The following is a 26,300-nucleotide window of genomic DNA, read 5'->3' as shown; positions in this document are numbered from 1 at the left end:
GTTAACATAGCCACATACTTGCACATATATACCATAAGCGACAATATCCAAAACAGCACGCCCTCTTTTTGTACTTAAAACAACAGTTTTTTGCTCTTTCAGTGGAAAAGGGCATCAAATCTCTGTGATCAGTGTGTGTTTCGTAGGCAGCAGTGAGTGTGAAATGTTCCATATCATAACTCCTGTCCTGAGTAGGTGATGAAAGGACGTCATCTTAGTATATTCGCAACTAATGAAGGGAAAGCCCATCTGACGCAGGGCCAGTGCTGGTGACGTGTTGGCCAGGTCTGGGGCAGCGATTGTGAGTTTATGGTTGTGTGTAAAAGGGTGGCTCCATGTTTTCATAAAGCAGTTTCTCTGCTCTCTTATGACTCTGGCACTGCAGAGGCTTTGCAAAGGACTCCTGGCTGAAGAAAAAAAAATCTAAAGATTTGTGAATGTGTCTAGTGAAAATACAAGGGCTGTTGTAACAACGTCTCCCAACCCAGAGACGCATACAAGGTCACTGAAAAGCAAACTGCTTGTTAACATGTTCCTTTCGTTTTTTGCTTTGTTTTGGCTTGTGTGTTGTACCTACCTTGCCATTGGCATCTTTGGGCTGTAAGTCATAGGCCTGGATGATGTAGACACGTACCAGACACTCCTCTATACCGTTCGGGGGAAGTTTGCGGAACTGGCGTGGGGGTACGGGCATCGAGGGATCGTCAGGAAATGGATAGATCTTAAATGAGCCCTGAAGGAGGACAGGAGTCAGTGTAACTCTGGTGCAATTTAGTTTGACTTTTTTCTGGAGACCTGCTGTCTGGGGCCTCCAGACAAACCTCAAATTACACTTTAATCCCTCAAATTTAGTTCCCTCAAATCCTAACTAACTAAACCAGTTGTAATTCAAATAAACCAGGAAAAAGCAGCTTGAACTTTCAAATTAAAGGTTCCAATTAGAAAAGAAATGGGTTTTACAGCCGGATGCAGGATGCCATAGGAGGTTATTTTTAAAAGTTCCAACCCCATATTACTGTAATTTGTTTATTATCTAAATAGATAAATATTACAATAGAAATAATACAAATAATCACATAACAAACTTACTAAAACCATAAATAAATAAATGCTATAGAAAATATCCCTAAATAGTACAATAGAATATAAACGATACTAAAACAACATTGGTCTGAAACCATATGTTTCACAGAAGAAAAATAATAATGACAAATTGTATTTTTTTCTTTTTCTTTCTTTTTTTATTTTACATAAAAAAAATTAATGTAAAATACTAAATACTAAAATACTGAATTCTTTCGAAAACATAAATGTGCCGATGCTTTAAAGAACGCAGAAACGTTGCAAAGGGTCAGAAAATTTCCAGTAAATTTCTGAAAGTTTTCAAAAATCCTCTTTGCACAACGTACCCAGAAGCTAGTAAAATGACTTGAATAACCCACAGTGTATCTTCAGAAACATTTTATACATCTCCAACAAAACCGTATAGCAACCTCAACTACCCTATACAACATGACATGGTTCTTAGTAAGATGCTTTGGGTGACCTAAAGGTCCCAGAACCATTAAAGAACCTCTATTTTTAAGAGGCAGTGTCTGTAAGGAAGACAAGTTGACACATTTTCAGAGTTTAAGACAGTTCACCAAAAGAGTGGTATAGACTCTGGATCTGTTGCAGAAAGCTCTAAATTAACAAATTGCATGGTAAATTTGACAAAGTACAGACTGAACCTGCCAGGAAAGTATGTGATCAGTTTAAATAGAAGGCCCAATTCAAATGACTTTTCATTAGCTTTGATAATAAGCAACGACACCCATCCATTGCTTCATCTGGCGCCATCTGAATGGTTTTCCTCTTGGAGCCGTGAGATAACAGTTGATAGTAGCTGAGAGGTAATGAGCGACCCTACCTTGAACTCTCCAACAACAGAAGGGTCTTCACTCTCGTTCTGGACTCTTCCACGGTGAAGTTTAAATGTTTGACAGAAATCAGCCAACTGCTCAAAGCCTTCAACCTTCTCCAGTTCCCTGTCATACACCTGAGAAAGGAAGCACAGGAGAGTGTGTTTTTTGTGATATATGATTTGGATGCAGATCTAGCGCTTTAAAAATGTGCTCTAATCAACTGAAAGGGCTGAAAGGACACATACTATGCACAAGACATCCATTGTTTGTCTTGCCAAAGCAGTTTTCTTTAAGAATCTTGGACTCTTGAGATCTTTAATTGTGGGTTTAACATTTCAGGCGCAAGTCAAACAACCTCAAATGCATCATTAATACAAAAAGATCTGGAAATTCCTGATTATGAGGATGTTTAAATTCAGCAATAAAACTGCGCAAAAAACGATTTGTGCCTAAGGAAAAATATGTTTTGCCATGTCATTACACAACTTTTAACTAGCGGTGGTTAACTCTCCAACCAAACGGCCACCTAGGAGACAACTTAGTGACAAAAGTATGAAGGAATCCTTGTAAGCTAATCGCTCTGTTTTTCTAGTTGACTCACTCAGGCCTGGTCCCTGAACGTGTGACACAGCACATGAAACCCTCTCCCAGTCTCTTTTGCTATTTTCCTGCCTTCAATCTCTCCCTCAGGCACCATTAGCCCAAAATAACAGCTCATCTCAGCAGTTTTAGGCAAAGTGTTTCTGTCTGCGGCTCCTCCCGGTGCGTGGGACACTCACACGGTGGCAGCCAACAATCGAACCCAGGGCCTCGCAGGTAGCCCTGAGACCCAAGCCCCTGCCAGATGACTAACGGACACGTTTAGATCGGAAAGGTTGGAAAGAGTGACTAAGGCAAGTAGAGAGAGAATGTGGTGACAGGGGAGATCGCTGACAAACCGGCCAGAGATCGAGGGATGATAGGGAGGTGTGGGCTGGGGGGAAAACGGGCCGATGACGTCAGTAACAGAGCCCTTGTCTGCACTTGGTTATCCCCCTGCGACAACCCCGACATGAATTCATCGGAAAAGTTGGGAATCTGGCAGCCATGGGCTCTATTATAAATGGACAAGCTTGTGGGAAGTGGGCTGGAGTGGACTGGAGTCGGGGGGAGTGAGCGTTTGAAAGTAGGCATGTGCAGTCCCAAGAGAGAGACCACAGGACTTTGAAGTTCCGGCATCTTTATGTTTGGTTTTCTTTGAGCGCTGATAATGTCACTATAGTTACTATTAACTTTTGCTGTTAATCTCCATGGACAGATTTCATACTGATGGGATTGTCTTAGTCGTGCCATTTGGGAGACATGAGGATGAAAAAACTATGACAAAATGTTCATTTTTGTTCTCAAGTTGTGTAGGAAACCATGTACTGGGTTCTTTAAAGGGAAAGTTCTTCCACAAAATGTTCTGTCATCATGTCAAACCACTATGATTTTCTTCTGTTCTGAAAAATGTCTTGACAATCGACAAATGCACCATGCAACCTGTTTACACAGAAGCTCTAGCATTGCGCATTCTTCCCCTGTACAATCAGGTTTTTCATGAATGGACTTCTCGGACTATAAGAATAAGAATAAAGCTCTCTTCTTCCAATCCACATGTTTTACATCAGCATTTAACTTTTTTGCCCTCAAATGCTAAATTGAGAGTTTATACAACACTTTTTGCTTCTGTAACTGTCCTCGCGATTGGGTGTCTGTTAGTATACATCTAGCCATAACTTTAACACCGCATTGTGTCACACTACACAAATTTGGCTCTGCATAGTGTGGATAATGGCACAAACATATATATTTGTTTAATGCCATATTTTTTTATGACTTACTATTTATCACTGATACCAAGAATTTTTTTATTTTTTTTTTGGTCATATATTTTAACCATTGACTTTAGCCATTCAACGCTACAGTATAATTGAGAGCTATCAATTTTTACATTCATTACACTTAAAAAAACAACTTCTAATTTAAGTAAGGGATAATGTACATCCAGCCGGTTGTTATCACAGAATAACCCATGGCAGGGTGATCAGTTCAATGCCTTACCTGCAGAGTATCGAAGCCCTTCTCTAGATAACTGCCACACTTGTTTCTCTCACCCGTGGAGGCATAAAACTTGCTCCACCAGTCCATAAATTCATCCTGCTGTAGACACAGAGCAAGAAAACAAGAGAATGGAAAAAAAAAACCATTAAAAGGTCAGTACAGTACAAGGAAGGTCAGTACATATCTGGCAGCACATCCCTCATTCATTGGACCGCTTCTTCATTAAATCAATCATTTTATGATCATAAATATCTAGGCTGAAATCAATAAAAGCCTCAACTTACCCATTGCCCCAACTAAAGCATGTGCAACAAATTTAACACAAACAAGAAGACAAGGTTAGAAAGGGTGTCAACACATTTTAAGCAGACAGACACATGCAAAAGTGACAGTGACACCATCCACAGACCAAATGATCAGTGAAAACAACCCTATAACTAAATCTTTTCCATAAGTGAGTGATAAATCATCCCACTGTTGTAATACTTGTAAGTCTAAGCATATCAACTAAAGCTAGAAAGAAAGCTTTCAAACTGTCATTTTCCTGGTACTTTCACGGGTATAATTCAGAAGTGAATCAGGATGAGCCACTGATACAGCTAGTCTTGCCAACACTTACTGATTTCATGTGGAAAGTGTGGGAATTTTTTGAAAAGGTACATATCAGGCAGTTCCCACCTCAGCCAGCACCACATTCCCATCCAAGCACAAGACAAAAGAGTGTTGTTAATGTGAAACACCCTCTGCAACTGTCACTGCTTCAAAACAAGAAACAAAAGTGCAGTCTGATTATGAAGCAAGTATTGTCAAAATGCATGTGTGTGTGTGTGTGTTTGACAGATGGATGAAAGACAGACTGAGCCAACATGGCATAAAACATAGTACATTGCTCTTTCTTCCAGAAGGCCAGGTTCGACTCGCACCGAGGAGACTTCAAGTTTCACTTGCATCGTTCTTTTAACTTTTATGATGAGAGAGGAAAAACAGTAGTGATGGAGCAATGCCGGGCTCTGCTGCGTTTTTTCCTCGTCTTAGTTGTTAAGGAGTGTGGTTGTATGGTGTGAATGTTGGTGACCAGGCAGAGGGCCGACAGTGTTGTTTAAGTGGACTTCAAGCCAAAGAATGTGTGTGTACTCTTGTCAGAGTGTGTCATATGCCACTGCTCTACAAGACTGTGTTACAGTCTTAGACCAACAAACAGTGTACATGTTTGCTGCACACTAAACTCAACATACAGTAGGAGAAAAATGAACATATAATTTATGACAATAAATTCTATTTAGGGTTAGTGTAGCTCTGACACATTGAATATTGAGTTATATGTGGATGACATGAGTTTGAATCAAACAAACTTTGAATGAAGTCTTTCGTGAGTTTTTTGTCATCTAAAATAATGGCCAATAAATAAGAAGAAATAAAACAGTGTGCCTTACCATTCAGGAGTTTGGGGTCCGTTAGTTTTTGAATGCTTTTGAGATGGTCTTTTATAGTCACCAAGACCAAGAGTAAAACATCATTCTTTAATATTATAAAAAATTAAAATAACTTTTTTCCTATTTAAAAATATTTTAAAATGTCATTTATTTGTCATTTGGCATTTAGTGTCAGAATTTTTTTGTCTTCAGTGTCTATTACAAAATAATTGTAATATGCTGACCTGGCTAATTATCAATGTTATATAATATTTTTGTGAGAACAGTTTAAAAAAAAAGTTCAGAATAACAAAATGTATTTCAAATAATAATCATTTGTAACATTACACATGTCTTTACTATAACTTAAAATCAACTTTATATACATTCTTTGTAAATAACACATAACGTATATTAAAAAGAAATGTACTGACCCCAAACCTTTAAAATGGTAGTGCATTTTACTTTACTTAATAACTTAGGAGAAGTGTCACAATATAAAGCTCCAGAATTGCTCAGAAAATATGAGACTCTGTAAAACAAAGAAAGACCCAGCAAAAACAGTTTATCTAAAGAGTAATTGTATAAGGAGGCAAGCACTTACAGAAGGGATGTATGCAGCACATGTGCTTGACAATAAGTCTGAACAGGTTAAAGGACTGTGCGCCAAGCTTGGTGGACACACTGAAATGTCACAAAGCTCACAACATTACAGTCAAAAAGTTTGAAAAACTGTAAATCCAATCGTTTACAAAAGACATAAAGGATTTAGACAAGTGAATGTAACTTTAAAGCTCTAGAAGTTAGAGTCATCAGGTCAGAGATTTTGTAAACTCAGATTTACACAAGAACTTCCTCAAGCCAATATAATAAAGGAGAGAAATTAATGATTCAACAAATGGCACAGAGAGAAAGAGATGAGTAGAAGGTGAAGCTAACATGAAGTTGCATGTTTTTAGGGGACAGTCCCCCCAGTCCAGCCCATGTGTCTACCCAAAGGCGGCACACAGGGTAAATGGGACTTGGTGTGCAGCAAGTATTTGCAGAGTATTGTGAAGTTGCTTTCAGAATCACTTAAGCTGAGTTGGCCTGACTGTGTGGCAGTCTAACCGGCCCTGAATGGTGCTTTTCATAGTACTGCCACATGTCTCCTCTCTTTGTCTGACAGAGCTATTAAAGCGGAGCCTAAGGACGCCGTGACAGCCATGTTTCCATACTAGCTACTATGTGTGTGCGCCTTAGGTGTTTGTGTGCAAGCTTGTGTTAAGGAAATAATGTTCCATTTTGCCTCTGAAATGATGTGTAATGAGTGAGTGCATGTGCGTCTGGTCACCCAGACACTTTGAGTGCACCAGATGTATGCATATAGTTATTCTATACTTTACCCAAAGGTTTTAGGGCTTAGGGGTATTATTAAAATAAGCACTGCACAAGAGAAGACCGCACCATATAAACCTGGGTGTATATGTGCGTGCATGCTCGCAAAAAGTTCAACACACCCTCAAAAGTGATGTTATACAGATGAAAAGATAATGTTATGGGTTTGATACAATTTCAGACAACGGGAACCTAGAAATTTAAAAATGAGAGTATTTATAAATGGCAGCTTTGGCCATGGGCGGCCTGGTACTGGAACAGGGTGGTCGGAGAGGCTGAGGGAAAACAGTGAACTTCACTGCTCCTCCAAAAGTTCATTCAAGCAAAACCTGTTAAAAGGGTTGCAAACATTCTCAATTCCTGAGGTGAAGGTTACTGGAGGGCACTGGTGGTGTTAGCTTTGGGTCTGAAAGGGCTCGTGTGCACTACTGATGAAAAATAACCAAGCAGATTTGGTAAAAATTGACGGTTCATTCAGAAATATAAACAATATCCAAAATGATATTTGTGACATGGAGTTGTAGGTTCTATAGCAGGTTAAATTTCATCCATGACTTGACAATTCATTTCTAAATTTTTCATGAAAGTTGTGATGGAGTGCAGTAGAGGCTGTCAGCATATACATATAGCACAAATACTGTACATTACTGTATATATAGTACATTTGAAATATGCTGGTTTGGTGCCGTTCTACAACTATACATATCAGTATTCTTAAATGTATTTCACAGTGACAGTCCCTGCATCTGAATATGTCTACTTTCCTACTATACAGTAGGCAAAAAGAGTAGTATTTCTCAATTCTAACATTCATAAAAATGTAGGTATAGTAGGTATAACATAGAAAACATACTTTATTGTAAGTATGTTCTTGGTGTAGTACCTACTCAGTATGACTTGTAAATATCAAAGGTGGCAATGTACAGTACATCACATTGTAAAGTCTCATCACAGCTGATGCAACAATATTTAATAAAGAAGTGAAATTAAGGTACAAGTTAATTTGTCAAATCATCAGTGTGCAGCACTGATTCACAACCTTTTTTACTCCAGCCCCCCCCCCAGGGTCTATGACAATATTCAAATGCTTACTTTAAATGACTATGGATAAGAATTTTTCTAAATCCATTTTACTCAACTTCTACCTGATCAAATATTTTAGAGCTTGCCGTAACTACGGAAATGTATATCCATTACAATAAATGCTTACAGCATTTTAAGATTTTATTCATTTACAGCTCTAGAAATCACACTTTTAAAATGAAGTAAAAATGTTAGTTTTAAACCATTTTGAGTCATCTTGGAGCCTTCTTGGCAGGTTACTGAGGCTCCCTAGTGGGCCCTGGGTTGAGAACCACTGGTGTACAGCACAGCAGTTGGGACATTTTTTATTTTTCACCTCTGCACTAGCTTGTTCCTTGTCTAGCTTTCTAACAAAGCAATAAATATACACTATAAATATTGTTGGCCCTTTGACAGTTGCTTGTTCCTCTGTTGTCAGTCACTCTGTATAAAAGCATCCATAATAATGCAATATCATAAAGCCAGTACTGGCCTTGATTTTGGATAAATACTAGAGGGACTTTTGAATGTATGTATACATTTATAAGGGCAGCCCTTGTTCACTAAGACGTGTGCTGTACTGCTTCACTGTCTGCACATTTCAGCAGAGTCAAGGCATTCTTTCAAATAACCTTCAGTATAGTTTCATGGTCTGAAGAAAATTAAGCCACCAACCAATATTCCATTTTATGAGCAACCACAGTCCTGCATGTCTCTTTTTTCTCCTCTCAAAAATACTGATGCGTTTTGGATGTCAAGTACTAAGACTGGCAAAACTGTTGAAATATTATTTGTCCTCTGGCGTGTCTGAAGGCTTGGCAAAGACTTCAGCGAATGCGGCATCACCACGGTGCATGGCAGTATGTGTGTGTATGGCAGTTCTCACAAAGCAAAGAACAGAACAGAACAGAACTGAACTGAACATAACAGAACAAAACAGAATAGTTGTGGTCCTGCTTTAGGGTAATTAGATAAAACAGGGTTTTATCAGGATTTTTTATTTATTAAATTATTTTGACGGAAGTGAAAACTGTGTGTATTTTTTTTCTACACACTATTATTGTTAGATGTATAAACCTGAAGAGAAGTGTTTTCAATAAAAAAGTAAAATCAACAAAAAATGTGAGACACTTTATTTTTGCATTAAACATATTTAATAAATCGTTTTTATGTGCTTTAACAGCTCCAAAACTCATTTTGTAAAATCTTTAGCTTTCAATATTTTTTACTGCCCTTCTAGCACCCTCCTGTGGGTCCTAGAACCGTTTAAAAATCCCTTAATCAGAAGACCTGAAAAAAAAAAAGATGATGAACATTTCTCTCCTCTCAATCTTTTTTCTCTCCCTCCTGAGAATAAAAGCACAGGACTGTGGCTCATAGAAAGTATCTATACAAAATTTAATTTAAAAATGATTGAATACACATTTTCATCTCCCTCTTTCTCTTCCTTTCACTCATTCTTTTTCTTTCTATACTTGACATTTGGCTATGAGGGGGAATGCACTGGGAATCTTTTAACAGCCCTATTTACTTTGGCTCCGTTGAGAGAGAAAATTCTGGTTTTAGATCATCTGGTTTGAATGTTTTCTAATAAAATAATAAATAAATAAATAAATAAGCCTCTATGTTTTAGCAGGAGAAAGGAGAAGGGAGTACTACATTTAGATTTTTTATATAAACAAAAAGTTATTTCAAAGCATTCTGCTTAGTCCTAGTCTGATCTAAGATCTAGACCCAAAGACCTAAATCTATGGAGATCATGTGACCAAGACCAAACTGGACCATTCTAAGACCTGTACAACATCCAAGAGTAGAAGGGCCTAAACAATGACAGAACACACACAACTCCTATATGCTTGCTTCTCTTTTCTTGGTCTTTCATTCATGGTCCTGACTTTTTTCTCTTAGAAATAAAATTGCTGTAAGTTAAAAAAAAAAGTGCAGAAAGAAGGATAGTTTGAATCCATTAAGTCTCCTTGATCTTAACACGAAACAAGATTTATCTCTTGGAGGAACGGTGTTCTGCAACCAATCATAAGCGTAACAAATAGAACTTTACAGAGTCAAAGACAAATATGAGAGCAAATTAACTTTGACCCATAAATAAAAAAGAAAAAAAATTAACAAATGTCTCTCACCCAAAGTTCCTACAGTTGGTCACATGCATAAATCCTTCCTTGAGTTAGAAACATCTGCGTAAGCAGACCAACATATACTGTATCTGCCTGATTAGAAGCATCCGTTAACCTAATTAGACTGGTGTAAATATCATTTGGAAATGATATATTTATGGTCAGAAGTATGTGGATTCTCAAACACCACACCCATATAAGCACGTCTGAGCATTCAATTTCAAAACCATGGGTATTGACAGAGAGCTGATCAAGTTTCAATCTCCTGAAAAGGCCTGGAACATGCTGTGGGGATGTTGTTGGATAGTGGCGATGTTGTAACATGGCTGCTGGGATTTACTCTCATTCAGATACAAGAGGCGCTGATATTGGACAATGGGGATTGACTCAAAGTTGGTGTTCCAATTCATCCCAAAACATGTTCAGGTCTGGACTTTGTGTAGGCCAGTCAGCTTTTTTAACAACAGACTCAGTAAACCATTTCTATATTGACTACAAATTATTATTTGTATTTTTTTTGTTAATCTTTTTTTTTATTATTATTATTTTATATAAATCTTTGTGTAAAAGTCAGACCTTGGTCTGGGTGATGTCACTTGTCCATGCATCATCATACACCAAGAGCATACAGCACAAAACACGAGCCACATCACATTTGGATGAATTTACCACAGCTATTCTGACTGAATAAAGGTGCACATTCCATAGGCCACAAACACAAATGGAGACAAATAAAAAAAAAACTATATATATATATATATATATATATATATATATATATATATATATATATATATATATATATATATATATATATATATATATAGCACATTACATTTTTACTTATTGAGGACAAAAAACCTTGGACTCAACCCATAACATTATCACTCAAGGAGCTCTAGTCTTGATGAAATGAAGGTTACAGAGAAATGGAAAGAGATGGTGAAAGGGGTGATGAGGTCATACATACGTACATGGAGGCTGGACTGAGAAGGCGAGATGTTAATAACGGCAGAGCTGGTGCCGTCTGCCTATTATAAATCAGAAGCATTGGTTAGTTGGTTAACGTTAGTACTATCTGTAATTCGCTAATCAACACACTTTCAAAAACATGCAAAGAGAAACAATCATAGTGACAAAAACAGCCAAGTCTTTCAATTTCTCTATTCAAAGTCTAAAGCAAAAAAGTGTTTTTATGGTTTGTATTGTAAGTGTTTGAGGTTGTAATTGGAATGTGTAATGTTAAATATCCTTATCAAGAAAAATCTATTTTTTGTAGAATGATGAGGAATAACATTAATACAGAGCAACACATTTGATCAGCTGAATATGTGGATGAAGTAAGATGACAGGTCTGGAACTCCCAGACTAAGAGAGTCAATGAGGTATAGATGGCAACCCTACCGAATGCTCTGACGCGAACCTGTGGTATGTGAATTCAGACAGGACTGTTTCTAGCTGATAGATAAATCATTACCAAGGTTAGGACCATGAAATGTGACTTCCCGATGAAGAATGACACCCCAAGATTGTTGTTTTCCCTGGATGGGACTCAAGAGCGGGTTTTCACCGCTAATAGCTTTAACAGATGAAGACAGGGTCTCTACATTAGGATGAGTTCATGCAGCAATGCAAGCGCTAACGCTAATTAGCTGCAGACATGACACACATTCATATTCCGTAGAGATGCACCTCCCCATGCTAAATCAAACCATTGTTTTCTATGGGAAAGTGTCGCAGAGAAAGTACCACGCCAGCCATAAAGCAATACTGGTGAAAATGCATTGAATAATGGAATAAAATAATTACATTCTGAGGAGAGAGCCCTTCAAGGAGTAAGAATAATTTAGCGTCACAGTATCATTTTAAAGACGTTTGTCCACATATACGCATTATGAAATGCGTTGTTATAAATAACATGTTCAGGGCAAACAACTCATATAATTCAAGCACAAATCTTATTACATCTACAGTATGTGAACAAATGCTCCCCTCAAAAGGAGAAAATATCATGCAAAACAACAATAATTCTGCTGTTACATGATAATAAAAAGGTTTTTGTAGTGTGTAAAAGTCTGGTTAACTTATCTGCAGGTAAACAAAGATAAACTAAAACAAAAAAATTGCATTCATTTAATATTAATAATAATTTTGTTTCTATTACTTTGGTTTAACATTGATGTATTCGTTTTAATAATTGGTTGTGTAAAAAAGATTATATATAGCAGTGACCAAGCCTCTCATGAGCAGAAAAAATCAAAAGGCTAGACTCACCTTTGCTGAAGAGCATGTTGTGTGGAGAGATAACTTTAGTGATGAGAGCAAATTTAATTTATTTGGGTCAGATGGGAAACATGTTCAGCATCAAACTTGGAAAAGACTGAACCCCGAGTGCTTAAAGACGTCAGTGAAAGGAGGAAGAGGAAGTGTCATGTTTTGGGGGAAGTTTTCTGCAGCAGGAGTTGGGCCTCTTATAAAGCTACATGGCAAGGTGAATGCAAATGTTTATCTGAACCTCCTTCAGCAACATGCTTCCCTACAAGCATCTCCCAGTCACCCTTCAGTTTTCATGCAAACAATGACTCATCACACTGCAAAACAAATAAAGCATTTCCTTGACGCTAAGAAAAATGAAAAAAATAAAAAATGAAATGGCGGGCCCAGAGTATTGTTCTAAACCTGACTGAAAGTCTCTGGAAAATCCTTGGTGACACAGTTTTCCCTAAGTAACCTACTACAGTTTGTGAACTATGGAAGAGGGTGGACCAAGATCACATCAGCGCAGTGTGAGAAACTACTGATATCCTGCAGCCGCAGAGCCGCTGAAGTCATTTAAAGCAGGGTCTCTACACTTCCTACTAATTTCTGACAGCTGTAACCCTCCAAAACTTTACTTGTATCTTCTGTGCCACAGTGGTTACTGCTCTCTAAATTTTGATAACTGTATTTTCCCCAAAATAAAGATTTTTGTTGAAATGCCTTGGATATTTTTTCAGACATGTTAGTAGAACATAAGCTAATATTCCTTCCAATTTTGAGCGAAGAAAATTAAGAATATTTCAGAAAAAAGTATTTATAGGTTGCTCTCTAGTTCTGATCTCCACTGTATAGAGAAGTAATCTAATCCAAAAATGGCTTGTGATAAATAAGCTTCACCCAAAAAAGCAGAGCAATTTTACACATCCCTCCCTGTTGAGCCTGGGAGATTGCATTCCCACACTGCATCTGTCACAAGCTCAGCTCATCATGTTGAACAGTGTTGGTCAAGTTACTCTGAAAATGTGATCAAATTTCTGATTACCGATTACTCCTTTAAAAAGAAATCACGTTACTGTTCTGATTACTTTATTTCAAAAGTAATTAGTAATTAGTTACAATACTTTTTTTCTCCATTAAGTTTAGGAAATCCCAGCATACACCCTCCCGATAAATATTTGTCATTAAAGCAATATTCACAGAATACTGTCATTTGTGCATTATAGAGTAAATATTGCACAAATATTTACATAAATCTTCTGTTCCAAATTCATACACATTATTATTTATTGTTAAGTATTTTTTTTAAATGTTTCTGTTATCATTTCAGACATGTATGGTATGGATAGCCTACGTGAAGGCTATGTATGTACGCATGTATGTACCAAGAGCTTCTTAAAAAAACACAACAAATTCCTTGTGTGTTTGCACACACTTAGTGAATAAAGCTGATTCGGATTATTTTTATCTAAAGTAAGCGGATGGTGCGTGCATAGTTTGGCAGAATGCCAGCAAAGAGCGCTGCATTTATAATCTCTAAAAGACATCTCAGTTCATTGCAATCTCACAAATCTGTTTTTAACACAATAAATATATGCATAATGAATCTTGCATAATGTCTACAATTTGTGCATTATAATGAGAGGATTCATGAGCATGCAAATTTCTGCACTGCATTGCGCAATGCTTCCAACACATGCAGAAACGTATAGAGACTTTGGCTTGTAACTACACTCTAATTACTATTTAGAAAATTACAATGCATTAAATTACTCCGTTACTTAAAATGTAATCAAATTACAGTAACGCGTTACGAAGTCAAAGCAACACTAATGTCGAAGCAGTTCTGATTCCTACGTATTCTGATGCACATGGTGTGGATGATTACAATGCCATGGTAGGCTGGTGTAACAGCAGAGCCGCTGTGTCTTCCCATACAGCAACCACATCCTGCTGAAATTATGTGAAATCATGCTTACTCTTTTACGCCACGATCTTAATACAATCAAGAATGCCTGGACGTAGCATTAAACATCAGGAAATATACAGGCTAATTGTTCTAATAAGTACAAGACATGAATAATAACCATCTTCTGCACCAACACAAGGACAGTCTATTCAAAAATATTCTATATATAGCAGATTCTCAAAGTCGTATAAGAAGCAAGCCATCAGACTGGCTGCTCATAAACAGGGACCTGGTCATGACGGCCTGTCATCGAGCACTCTCATTCCCCCAGCATTGACCCCTAGCAGGGGAGGTAGGGGGTAGGGGGTGGCAGTTATTGTGGCGCCGGTGGTGAGCAGCCCGGAGCGGGGGGGATGCAGTTGCCCAAGACGAGAACTTACCACATCAGAGGGAGGACTGAACCCTCTCAGCGCCTTCTGCTGTGTAGTGCCAGGGCATAATAAATACAACAAGAGAGAGGACTCCGCACTGCTACTCAGTAGAACAGCTAATTAGGACCAGGCCACTTTTTTTGCTGCTGTCCTCCAAATAGAGGAGTTGCATTACAGAACATTTTGAAGTACGTACATTAGTGGGACTGTTCGCCTCTCTCACTGTCTAAAGGCCTTTCAGCGAAGCCACCAAGAGGTAGGATCAAAATCAAACCTTTTCAGTAGTTCTCCCTCAAGTCTAACCTCAGAAACCTCATCAAAGCTTCTCTACATGGGTGCTTGCTTTTAGCGCCGTGTTTCAGAAGTATACCATTTAACCCGCTCAAAACCGTAGCAAATCCACAAAGCCACTGGATTGGTGTTATTTTTCCCTATGAGGTTGTGTTTGGTCTCATCAAAAACCTGCTTTAAGTGACGAACCTGATCCAGGGAGCATTTTTTATGAGGCCACCAGACCTTATAGTATTGGGGTCTGGGCCAAGCCAAAGCAAAGGCTATACAGCATCACTTCACCACTGCAATCCATGCACCTGAATCAGCTTTGTACAAAATATATGTACAGAAATAACCTTTTTTTTTTAAAGGAAATGTTTATTGAAGTTCATTAAATTTCTATATTAACTTTCTATTTATCAAAGAATTAAAAAAAAAGTTTTCATAGAGACATCAGCATCAGCACAACTGTTTTCAGCATCAGTGATAAAGTTGGTTGAACACCAAATAAGCATGTTAGAATGATTTCTGAAGCATCGCGCAGACTGAAGACTGGGGTAATGGCTGCTGAAAATTCACCTTTGACACAGAAATAAATTACATTTTAAAATATATTAAAATAGAAAACAGTAAAATATTTCACATTATTTCACAAAAGAAATGCAAAAGTTGCAAAAAACAAAAGTTGTTTTGTGGCTCCAAAGTAATCATTCTCAGAAAAAAGTCTCAAGACAAGAGAGAAGATTTAGTCTTTTCAGTTGAGCTTGGTCATGTAGGATTGACTTTTTCCTTTGTGTATTTGTTTTCTGTTTTCAACAATTTACTGTATATACATAGTTTTTATATACAAAATCTATTGTGCACATTGCTAAATGGATCCATAGAAATGGATCTTTTACTGCCATCAGGTTCCAAACAGTAGCCATGTAGAGATGAACAAGTTTTTCTCTTTAGCTTTCTTTGCCATTCCTGATTTCCTGAGTGGATCACAGCAGCCTCAGGCTCCCAACAGACTGCTAGAAGTCTTGCGGGATTGCAGGCCGGGGATCAAATTCCTGTTGCTTCTAGGGTGATAGACCCCAGAAACGTTATTCTGACCCAGTGCAGCTGACCAGTACTAACAACCGTGCTACTGTATGTCAAAACTACCTGAGACATTGTCGATCAATGCTACAATGGTATAAAATCAAACACATACAGTAAAATGTATATGAGCTGCCAAACCTGCAAATCAAATGCACATTCTATGCGTGTGAAAAAGAAAAACAACTACACCCTCAGGCAAAATCTAAATGTGATGAGCACGCAAACCCGTGCAACAAAAGCCCTTCTTTACAAAATAAAATAAAATAAATTAACTACTGACAAAACCTTTTCCCACAGTTCCTTCTCTTCCAATATTCCATCAAACATTTCTGATACACAAAAATGAGGGTCACTGGGGATTCTGTGGTTGTGGTCCCTTTTTTATTTATATTATGTCCAGAAAGAACCATTTGATGGCAGTCCTCACACAAATGCACATTTATAAATAAAGCTCATAGTGCCCTGTTCACAAGACATCTGAAATCAGGAGCAGAACTGGAGGAGGTGTTAACTGTGTATTCAGCAATACATTTTCAGAGTCAGACATGCAGTTACTGTATGTTCAACTGATTCTAGTCAAACCACAAATGGTGTGCCCAATGATGCCATCTGAATGGCCTTTAGCGTTTGGACTGACATCCTGGCCAGTGGACACTGTGTTAAGTGACATTTCAGGTTCATCATTTGGTTACTAATTGATGAATGTAAGTTGACTGTGTCGCATACTGTGGAATACATGAAATTCGATCTTGTTCTTGGATTAGATCAATGGAAAAGGTGGCAAGTGCAGAAGAGTCCCATTTATGGCCCATAACTGGAGCTGGGCGTGGGCTTATAAAACTGAGCTCAAAAGGGCAAGCATGAAGTATTCCTCTTTCCACTCTGCAAACGACAGAGCACCTCACATCCACAGGGAAACACTGCCAGCCAGGCTGGAAGGTCGAAAAACGATATAAACTGGCGTTTGTGAGCATGATCCATTTCCAAGGAAACCAAGTGGGCCATGCGGTCCCGAATCTGATATTCTAGTCTCGTTTTCTTCCAGGGACTGAACAAATAAAGGCTGAGAGGTTAAAGCTGAGACATGGAAACAATTTTTCAATTTTCCTAATCCCCCTTGATCATTTTTTATGTTGTTATTATTTATTTTTTGGGGAGTATTTTTAGGTTGTAGTTATGAGAGGGAATTGATGACAGCTCGAGGAGGCGTCATTAGAGCTGGCCTCTCTTTTTCTCAGAAAGAGAAGCGTGTCATTGTCTCAAGATGGTGTGAGCCTTCATCATATATGAAAGTGCCAAATAGTATTCCATCATGTTACTGAATTCATTTTTTCATCAGACTCCTGCCCCAATTATGCTGTAAGTTGATTAACATGCACCATAGCAACATTACAAGGGTAGCTTGGCCAAAATCTTACATCTCATATAGAAATCACAGCCTAAATATAAAGTAATAGATTATTATTATTTTTTCAGAATTTCTGCTAATTGTTGCAACTGAATTAAAAGGGTCATGGACTACCTTTTTTATTATGTTGTACTGTTCTCTGAGGTCCACTTAACATGTTATCAAGATTTTTACATCAAAAAACTTCTCAGTTGAGAAGTAATAGGCTATTTTCTGTACAGTTTTGACCCTCCTCATCAGAATGCTTTGTTTGAATAGGTGTAGCAGATCATAGACTCGGAAGTAAACGCCCACTTCTATAATTGGCAATTGGTTGTGTATGTTTAACAGACTACAGACTACAGGACGCTGGCTTCAGTACAAGAAGAAAATAAAGTTTTGAGTTCAGAAACTTACAGGATGTTTTTATAGTACAATGACATCTTATATGTCAAAAGATCAAGGGAATTTTGATTTCTCAGTTTATAATCCCTTTAAAGTCAATACTACGATACCCATTGTCTCTCAGTCCTTCAAGAAGCAGCCTTCCTCTATTCACTGTCTAAACATCAATGCTTTCCTTTCCTTCCAATGTCACAATGTACTGTACATTGATTGCATTTACAGTTCTAACATGTATTGCCATTAGTGTGTATTTGTACTGTATTTTGTGAATATTTTGCATGTATTTCTGCTTGTGCAAGTGTAGTAGACTATGATGCTGTTTTCACTCTACAGTATATGTGTCTCAATAATGGGAATGCAAGCTCTTTTCAGGCTAGAATACATTCTTTTAGACAGTTTACATAAAAGCCTGGATCATTTCAGGTATGTTCACACAGCCTCATCCATATACATTTTTTTTCCTCTGTTAAAGTAACATGTTCCGATTTTCAGCAAAAATCACAGTTCATCCTAGATAATTTACCTGAAGCGGTTTAAAATGCAAAAAACAATTTGACGTGCCAAGCCATCAGAACCAAAAACAAAAACCATGGACAAAAAAACAAGGTATGTATTGAACTGAAGGCTAACTGTATTGTTGCATCCTTATAGAAGACCTAATAAAGTGGTGTATATGATCAGAAGTGCTTAACCTTGCTATAACAGCCTACCTCTAATTCTAACAAGGCTCTAAACAAATCTGGAGAAACCCAAGCTATGTGACCAACAAGGAACTGAATAGCAGCCAAGGGGACTAACATCAAAGACAACAAAAAAGAGTGTGTATTCAATAGCTATAAAGCAGTGGTTCTGTACTGTTTGACCCTACTGTCCTCAATATTCATAGGCCACATGACTTTTCCAGTTGTTTTTGATTTGCTAGATTTTAAAGATAAAGATTTCTAGAATTTCAAAAGAGATCTAGATGCAGCACTACATATTCCCTTGTCAATCAGCTAAAAGAAAGAAGGAAATGTTCAACATTGTAAGCTGCAGTTAAAAAGACTGATCATACCTGTCCAGGAATGAGCGGCTCCTTATCATCAATATCAACCAGGAAGTCATCTCTAGGGGTGTGAGCAATTGCCTCTGTTGATGGAAATATATCATCAATATTCTAAGCATGAAATATAGTGTTTCATCCACATCATCAGAAAAATGCAAATTCGAGAACTGTTAATGGAACCGAGAACCAAAAAAATAATGAATAATAAATAATAAATAATGATTTCTGTTCCGAATTAGAACAGGTTCTAATATGTCTATACCCTAAAAAAGCTCAAAATACACTTACTTTTCTCCAATATCCTTTCTTTCTTTCTTTCTTTCTTTTTCTTTCTTTCTTTCTATACTTAATTGTTACTTGCTGCTCCTTTGTAATTATTTATTGATGTGCAGGTCGAAACAATATGGTACAAATGGTATTTACTCATTTCTCTTATTATTATCTCACCAAATTCTTCTTCTGTAGAGTCTCTGTCCAGGCTCTCTGGCTGACAGCGGAACTCATTCAGCGAGTGGACAGTGCAATGGCCCACTACAGGCTTTCTGCCAAACTGACGGTTGTCTATAACCTTGATCACCAATGGGGGCATGTAGAGCTCTTCCTTGGGCAGTCGCTAGAATGAAAAAGAGATTACAAATAGCAAAGATATGAACCTAAAGAAATGCAAGGCTTCCAAACCCTTTAACTTCTAACATAATGACTTGTTTTTTTCTCAGATTCTGTTGTTATTCCGCAGAACTTTCCTCTCTCTCTCCTCTAGTACCTCTGTGCAAGAATTTCACACCCTTAACTGAGGCAAACATGACACAGTATGGCACAGGAGTGACCACGAATGACAGTGCAAATAACTTTGCTAGTCATTCAGCATTCTTTCCATGTGATGCTTCCCAGTTCTAGATGAGTACTGGAACAGAATCCAGACTATCTTACGTTTTGGAATTAAGTACTGACGCTCATTGCTGGGGAACATTGTTACTGTGCCAGTCATCGCTCATGAAACATCCACAGTGTGAAGGACACCATGACCACATTGTATACAAGACTGTCTCAACTGGTTAGCAGCATGCTGCAACACAAAATGTATAATTTAACCAGATTTCTATTTGAAGAATCTACAAGAAATCTCTGAAGAGTGCTCAGCCAAAGGTCATCAACATTTAATATGTTACAATAGATGTGTTCTTTTTGTATTCAGCCTTGATGAATAAGTTAAAAGAAAATGTTAATAAATAGAATAAAAATATACTGACATTTTATTCGCTTTCAGGGCATCCAAGATGAGTTTGTTTCTTCATCGGAACAGATTTTGATTAATTTACTATTACCAGTGAATGGGTGCCGTCAGAATGAAAGTCTAAGCAGCTGATAAAAACCTTACAATAACAGACAAGTAATGTAAGTAATCCAAAGGCTGCCTGTTTGCAATAAACAAATCCATTATTAAGATGTTTTTAAATTCAAACATTGATTCCAGCTAAAAGTCCCCTGACAGTAGGCCTAAAACTGTCCTCTAATCCGAATTATTATTTTTTTTTTACAGTGAAAAAGTCATCTCTTCTGAATCAGGAGAGAAATATCTGCACACATCAATCACCGTTTACAAGCAAAAACAGTTTTAAATAAATTTCGGTAGATATTGATGTGGGAGAACAACAGGGGATGAACTTTTTCACTGGAGGAATCATTAATATGGATTAAAAAGTGATGGTTTAAGATTAAATCACCTTAATGATGGAGCGGATTTTCACTTCACAAGACATTTATTGCAGGACTGAAGTGTGGATTGTTGTGATGTTTTTATAAACTGTCTGAACTCTCATTCTTACGGGCAGCACCCAATCACTGCAGATGATCCACTGCTGAGCAAGTGATGTAATGCTACATTTCTCCAAATCTGTTATGATGAAGAAAATGACTCATCTACATTCATCTTGGATGGTCTGAGGGTCATTTTTGGAAGAACTATTCCTTTAAACCATACCTAATTTTAGCATATCTAATCTTCCCAATTTGACCTAATTTTAAACAGAATTATGTAGATTAAAAAAAAAAAAAAAAACAGGAGCTTACGACATCAATAAACAGGGTGTTGACATCAAAGTTGAGGTTTTTCTTAGTATTTCGAATGACGCATGACTGAACCACACATCCTCCACATTCCACCTGAAGACTGGGAGATGTCACACTGGCCAACTGGAAACTCTTCAGGTTACGCAAACCCCACACCAGTATCTAAGAGTTCAAATGTTAAAAGGTTAAGGCACATGAGGTGCAATGTCCTAAAGTAATCATGAATAGTAAAACAGCCAAATGGCAGTGCTTTTTGTGAGGTTCAAATAGTCTATACTGCACTAGAAGCTTTTTAAACTATAAATGGGTAAGCTATGGTTTTGGGCTTACCTCAATAGCAGTGCGTTGTAGGACAGGTTTTATGCCCTGTGGCACCATGTAGACATTAGGTTCCCTCTGTGGAGGTGGATAAGGCAAATCAGAGGCCTCTGGCTAAGAATGAAGAGCAAAGCATAAAGTGAAAAGTTAATAAGGATAAGTGCTTTTATCGTTAAATAAAACTAAAACTATTAAAAATAGTTTTTTTAATTTAAATAAAACTGAACGATAAAAACTTTAAGCATACATTTGAATTTTTTTTCCAGTATTTTAACATATCAAATTAATTAAACCAATTTCAACTTAATTTTTTAGGTTATACGAGAAGCACTAAAATAGCCGGAAATAAACAAAAATTTATTTAACCGGAAATAAATAAAGACTATAATTAAAAATGAAATAAGAATTAATTAAACTCAAACAATGATATTCATATAATAACAAAAACAACAACAAAAGCATATAACAAAATTACAAAAAAAGTAAACTAAAATGAAAAACTAAAAATGAAAACTGAAAATGTAAAAATAAAAGCTAATCCAAAATATTATTAAAAACAATAACAGTATGTAAAATAACTCTGATGTGGATATTCTGCACTTAACTATATACAACAAGCATGTAAGGATGGCTGAAATGCCTTCACTGTTTCAAAAACCACACAAAATGTACATTTAGAATACATTTAGAGGACTATGTTTCCATTCTTCTCTAGAAGTACATTTGCATGACGCACCCAAATTCAAAAATGCATGTGAAAACAAACAAGGAACTGGTTACTAATAGCATCAAAAAAAAGTAAAATATCATGACTTCACATGCCAATCAGAGTTAGCAATTAAGCCACAACACACACACACACACACACACACACACGTAAGCAATGGTTAGCCAGGACTGTGATGTGCCAGTGCAATTGTTTGATGATGAATGGTACTAGTGTTGAATACAGTGGTTCTCTGTGCCTTTGGACATATGTTTCTGTCATGGAGAATTACTCTAACTTAAGCAAAGATTTAAAAGAATGTCATTAAAACAGACACACCTTCAAGGAAGCATGGCTAATTTACATGTTCTTGATAAATGAGATCTCTCAGATCTCTTAGAAGTGGTGAATGCCTCTTTTCTTTCTGGGACATTTCCAAACTCCCTAAAAACTCCAGTTGTAAAGCCCCTCCTGAAAAAGACCAATCTTGATAACACAATTTTGAGCAATTTTAGACCAGTATCTAATCTTTCTTTTATAGGCAAAATTATAGAAAAGGTAGTTTTTAATCAGCTGAACAAATACTTAAACTCAAATGGATACCTGGACAATTTTCAATCTGGTTTCCGACCACATCACAGCACAGAGACAGCACTCATTAAGATAATAAATGATATTCGCTTAAATTGTGACTCTGGCAAAATATCGGTGCTGGTATTGCTAGATCTCAGTGCTGCGTTTGACACTGTCGATCATAACATACTACTAGAGAGACTGGAAAACTGGGTCGGGCTTTCTGGGATGGTACTCAAATGGTTCAGATCATACTTAGAAGGGAGAGGCTATTATGTGAGTCTAGGAGAGCATAAGTCTAAGTGGACATCCATGACATGCGGAGTCCCACAAGGGTCAATTCTTGCACCGCTCTTGTTTAGCCTGTATATGCTTCCACTAAGTCAAATAATGAGAAAGAACCAAATTGCCTATCACAGCTATGCTGATGATACCCAGATTTACCTAGCCTTATCTCCAAATGACTACAGCCCCATTGACTCGCTCTGCCAATGCATTGATGAAATTAATAATTGGATGGGGCAGAACTTTCTTCAGTTAAACAAGGAAAAAACTCATTGCATTTGGAAACAAAGATGAAGTGCTCAAGGCGAATGCATACCTTGACTCTAGGGGTCAAACAACTAAAAATCAAGTCAGGAATCTTGGTGTGATTCTGGAGACAGACCTTAGTTTCAGTAGTCATGTCAAAGCAGTAACTAAATCAGCATACTATCATTTAAAAAACATCGCAAGAATTAGATGTTTTGTTTCCAGTCAAGACTTGGAGAAATTTGTTCATGCCTTTATCACCAGCAGGGTGGACTATTGTAATGGGCTCCTCACTGGCCTTCCCAAAAAGACCATTAGACAGCTGCAGCTCATCCAGAACGCTGCTGCCAGGATTCTGACTAGAACCAGAAAATCTGAGCATATCATACCAGTCCTCAGGTCCTTACACTGGCTTCCAGTTACATTTAGGATTGATTTTAAAGTACTTTTACTCATATATAAGTCAATAAATGACCTAGGACCGAAATATATTGCAGATATGTTCACTGAATATAAACCTAACAGAGCACTCAGATCATTAGGATCAAGTCAGTTAGAAATACCAAGGGATCACACAAAGCAAGGGGAGTCTGCCTTTAGTTACTATGCTGCCCGCAGTTGGAATCAGCTTCCAGAAGAGATCAGATGTGCTAAAACACTAGTCACATTTAAATCTAGACTCAAAACGCATCTTTTAGCTGTGCATTTGTTGAATGAGCACTGTGCAATGTCCGAACTGATTGCACTATATTGTTACTGTTTTATGTTTTATTATTGTTTTATTATTATTATTTTTATGTAAAATCATTTTCTAACTGTTTTTAAATGTTTTAATCATTTTAAAAGTTTTAAAATTACTTGTTTTATTTTTGTTATTATTTTTATTCATGATTATTTTACTTTCTTTTATGTAAAGCACTTTGAATTACCATTGTGTACGAAATGTGCTATATAAATAAACTTGCCTTGCCTTGCCTTGCCTTGAACTACAGGAATGAAGAATAATAATAATATTGATAAATTGGGACCACATTTCTCCTATTTTTACACTGTAAAAAAGGCCTCCATAATTTTCAAGCCATCTCCCTCAAGATCTTGTCCTTGGCAGGACTCAAAAAAATCAAGGAGGTGCGTAGAAGTGCAATGAGTTCTGGAGGGAATCTACCCACCAGTGATAAAACAAAAATCTCTATCTCAGCACACCATGTCCACAGCCAGTGGGAATGACATTTTGGAGCTAACTACTGTATTCTGGGTTCCAGTTCAGTATCTTACACATTGAGTTGTGTTTTAACATTTGAAGAAATGCTTGACCTCTATATAAAGGACTGAATGACTTTTGTGATTATTAGTTCTGGTTTAATATGGTGGAACCACATTATCCTGTGTTTTATCAAAATGTTCTACTAAAAACAGTGAGATGTGTTTGTGTGTATGCATTCATGCTTGTACCCATTGCTGTTGACTGTCAGAGAGGAACCCTGGAATCACAAGCTTGAAGATGCCCAAAATAAACACAGAGGGGAAAATGAACGACAGAACAGGAAAGAGATGCTCTGGAACAACTGCAAATAAGATTCATTGTCTATTTACTGAATCTTCTACCAACACTTACCTCATCCATGATATGTGAGGGTGGTATAATATCCCCCTGTGGGAAAAAGAAGAAGAAGAAAAAAAAAAGACTTTTATAATCAAATAACTAGTGTTACTGTGTGGGCATTTGTTTGTGTGGGTGAGTGGTTTGACTGTTCTCTAAGGGTTCACTTTAATTCAATTTCTCTGTGATTATCCCACTCTAACTGATGCCAGCTGGGCAGGTTTGGACTGGGTGGGGCCTCTGGCACTTTTAGACTCCACTGGCATCTCCAATCAGTCTCCTGGCTGTCTGCATTGCCCAGACAGGGCCGCTTGCCTGAACTGAGAGCTGCTGAGCAGCGCCAGTCTCCAGACAGACAGGGCTGGTGAAACCGGTTCAGATTCAGTGATGTTTATGTCATTTACAGCAGCTCTATCCAATTACTCAGTCGTGCTTGACTGGGAGAACAGGGAATAACGATGACTTGGAGGACAGGAAGTGTGTGTGTAATTTGTGCAAAGGGGAAAATAACAAAAAAAGATGGGCAACTTAAAGAAATATGACTAACCTCTTGACCAGGGATGTGATGAACTGCAGGCTGTGAAGAAAGAAAGAATGAAGATCAATGAATAAATGATTTTGTACTATAAAAACTAAGAGATGTTTTGCATTTTAAATCATATGTTGTCAGGCGCTATGCATACAAATATAACCGTGTGGGTGAAGGAGCCACTAAACTTCCTCTGCGGTTCTGGAGAAGCTGTGATATGTGTCATGTAAACACTTGTGGCTTAAACTCATAACAAAAGCATTTCTTTCAACAGAGATGCTACAGACATAAGCTGTGCTAGATGGGTCTAGAAGATGCAAAGAATCATCACTGAGGTCATCTTATTTGTGAAGGACTGTGACCTTTAAGGTCTTATGTCATGTGTCATTCACAAAGAGACTACAAATTGGAAAATAAAGGCCACAGATGTCAGTTACAATATAACAAATTATATGTATCACTATGAGGAAAATAATTCATATAACTCTTACTTTATCTCTGCGGATCAGTTCGAAAGCAGCCAGCAGTTCCCCAGCAGGCTTCCCAGCTTTCTGGATGGGATACCAGGCGAGGCGAGGGGAAGACACCATTGAAGATTGGCAAACACAGCGGCCCATAAACTCATCTGCACCCTGCAGGGGTCAAAAAGCTTATCAAGCATGTTCAGATTCATAGACATTAAGTGAAACCTATGTGCCATTAGTCTAAGCCTCCGACAGAACGTCACTCAGAGTTTTGTTTGAGATGTTTCATAGTCTTAGCTTTCTGTCTGTGAAATAGTAGTTTAACACTACTTTATTTGACTTTACTTCACTTCTTTATTTGAATTAAGGTCTCCAATATTAGTCTATTATTGTGGTATGTAATCATTAACATTTAATATTTTAATATTGTGTCTATGCCTAAAACAGGTTTGGTTTAATTAATGCAAATTACAAGATAGCTGGACCAGCCTGAAAAAGTGTAAGCAGTGTTTTTTTTTTTTTTTTTATTAAGGGTGTGAATATTTTTTTAGCATGATTTACTATTATTATAAGTGGCAAATTACAGTTGTTTTTCTGCTTTTGTAATTTTTATTACTGCTTCTACTTTTGTTATTTTCATTCAGGCGGGTGGGATTATATTTATACTTAGATTATTTTTAATACTGTTTTAGTTTCAGTACTTTTATAATTTTAGTATTTTAGCACTTTTATAATTCTAAATAATTCT

General features: G+C 37.3%; 1 protein-coding gene across 5 annotated transcripts in view; it reads right to left on the bottom strand.

Moving 5' to 3' along the window:
- The window catches only part of LOC128017095 (dysferlin), a 68,337-nt gene that overhangs the window by 10,727 nt on the left and 31,310 nt on the right, over window positions 1–26,300 (bottom strand). For 3 of the 5 annotated variants that reach the window (XM_052602284.1, XM_052602282.1, XM_052602283.1), the window contains exons 33-43: window positions 25,580–25,720; window positions 25,107–25,136; window positions 24,575–24,610; window positions 24,412–24,453; window positions 21,162–21,263; window positions 20,832–20,993; window positions 19,209–19,374; window positions 18,771–18,844; window positions 3,987–4,085; window positions 1,910–2,038; window positions 578–733 (exon numbers count right to left, since the gene is read on the bottom strand). In XM_052602284.1, coding sequence (XP_052458244.1) covers window positions 578–733; window positions 1,910–2,038; window positions 3,987–4,085; window positions 18,771–18,844; window positions 19,209–19,374; window positions 20,832–20,993; window positions 21,162–21,263; window positions 24,412–24,453; window positions 24,575–24,610; window positions 25,107–25,136; window positions 25,580–25,720 — 1,137 coding nt within the window. Of the gene's footprint in view, window positions 1–577; window positions 734–1,909; window positions 2,039–3,986; window positions 4,086–10,161; window positions 10,176–10,939; window positions 11,001–18,770; window positions 18,845–19,208; window positions 19,375–20,831; window positions 20,994–21,161; window positions 21,264–24,411; window positions 24,454–24,574; window positions 24,611–25,106; window positions 25,137–25,579; window positions 25,721–26,300 lie in introns of all 5 variants that reach the window. The other 2 variants (XM_052602286.1, XM_052602285.1) reach the window with 2 other exon arrangements.

Source organism: Carassius gibelio, chromosome A7, assembly GCF_023724105.1.
Source record: "Carassius gibelio isolate Cgi1373 ecotype wild population from Czech Republic chromosome A7, carGib1.2-hapl.c, whole genome shotgun sequence".
Classification (NCBI taxonomy): domain Eukaryota; kingdom Metazoa; phylum Chordata; class Actinopteri; order Cypriniformes; family Cyprinidae; genus Carassius; species Carassius gibelio.
This window is presented reverse-complemented; position numbering and strand designations above follow the sequence as displayed.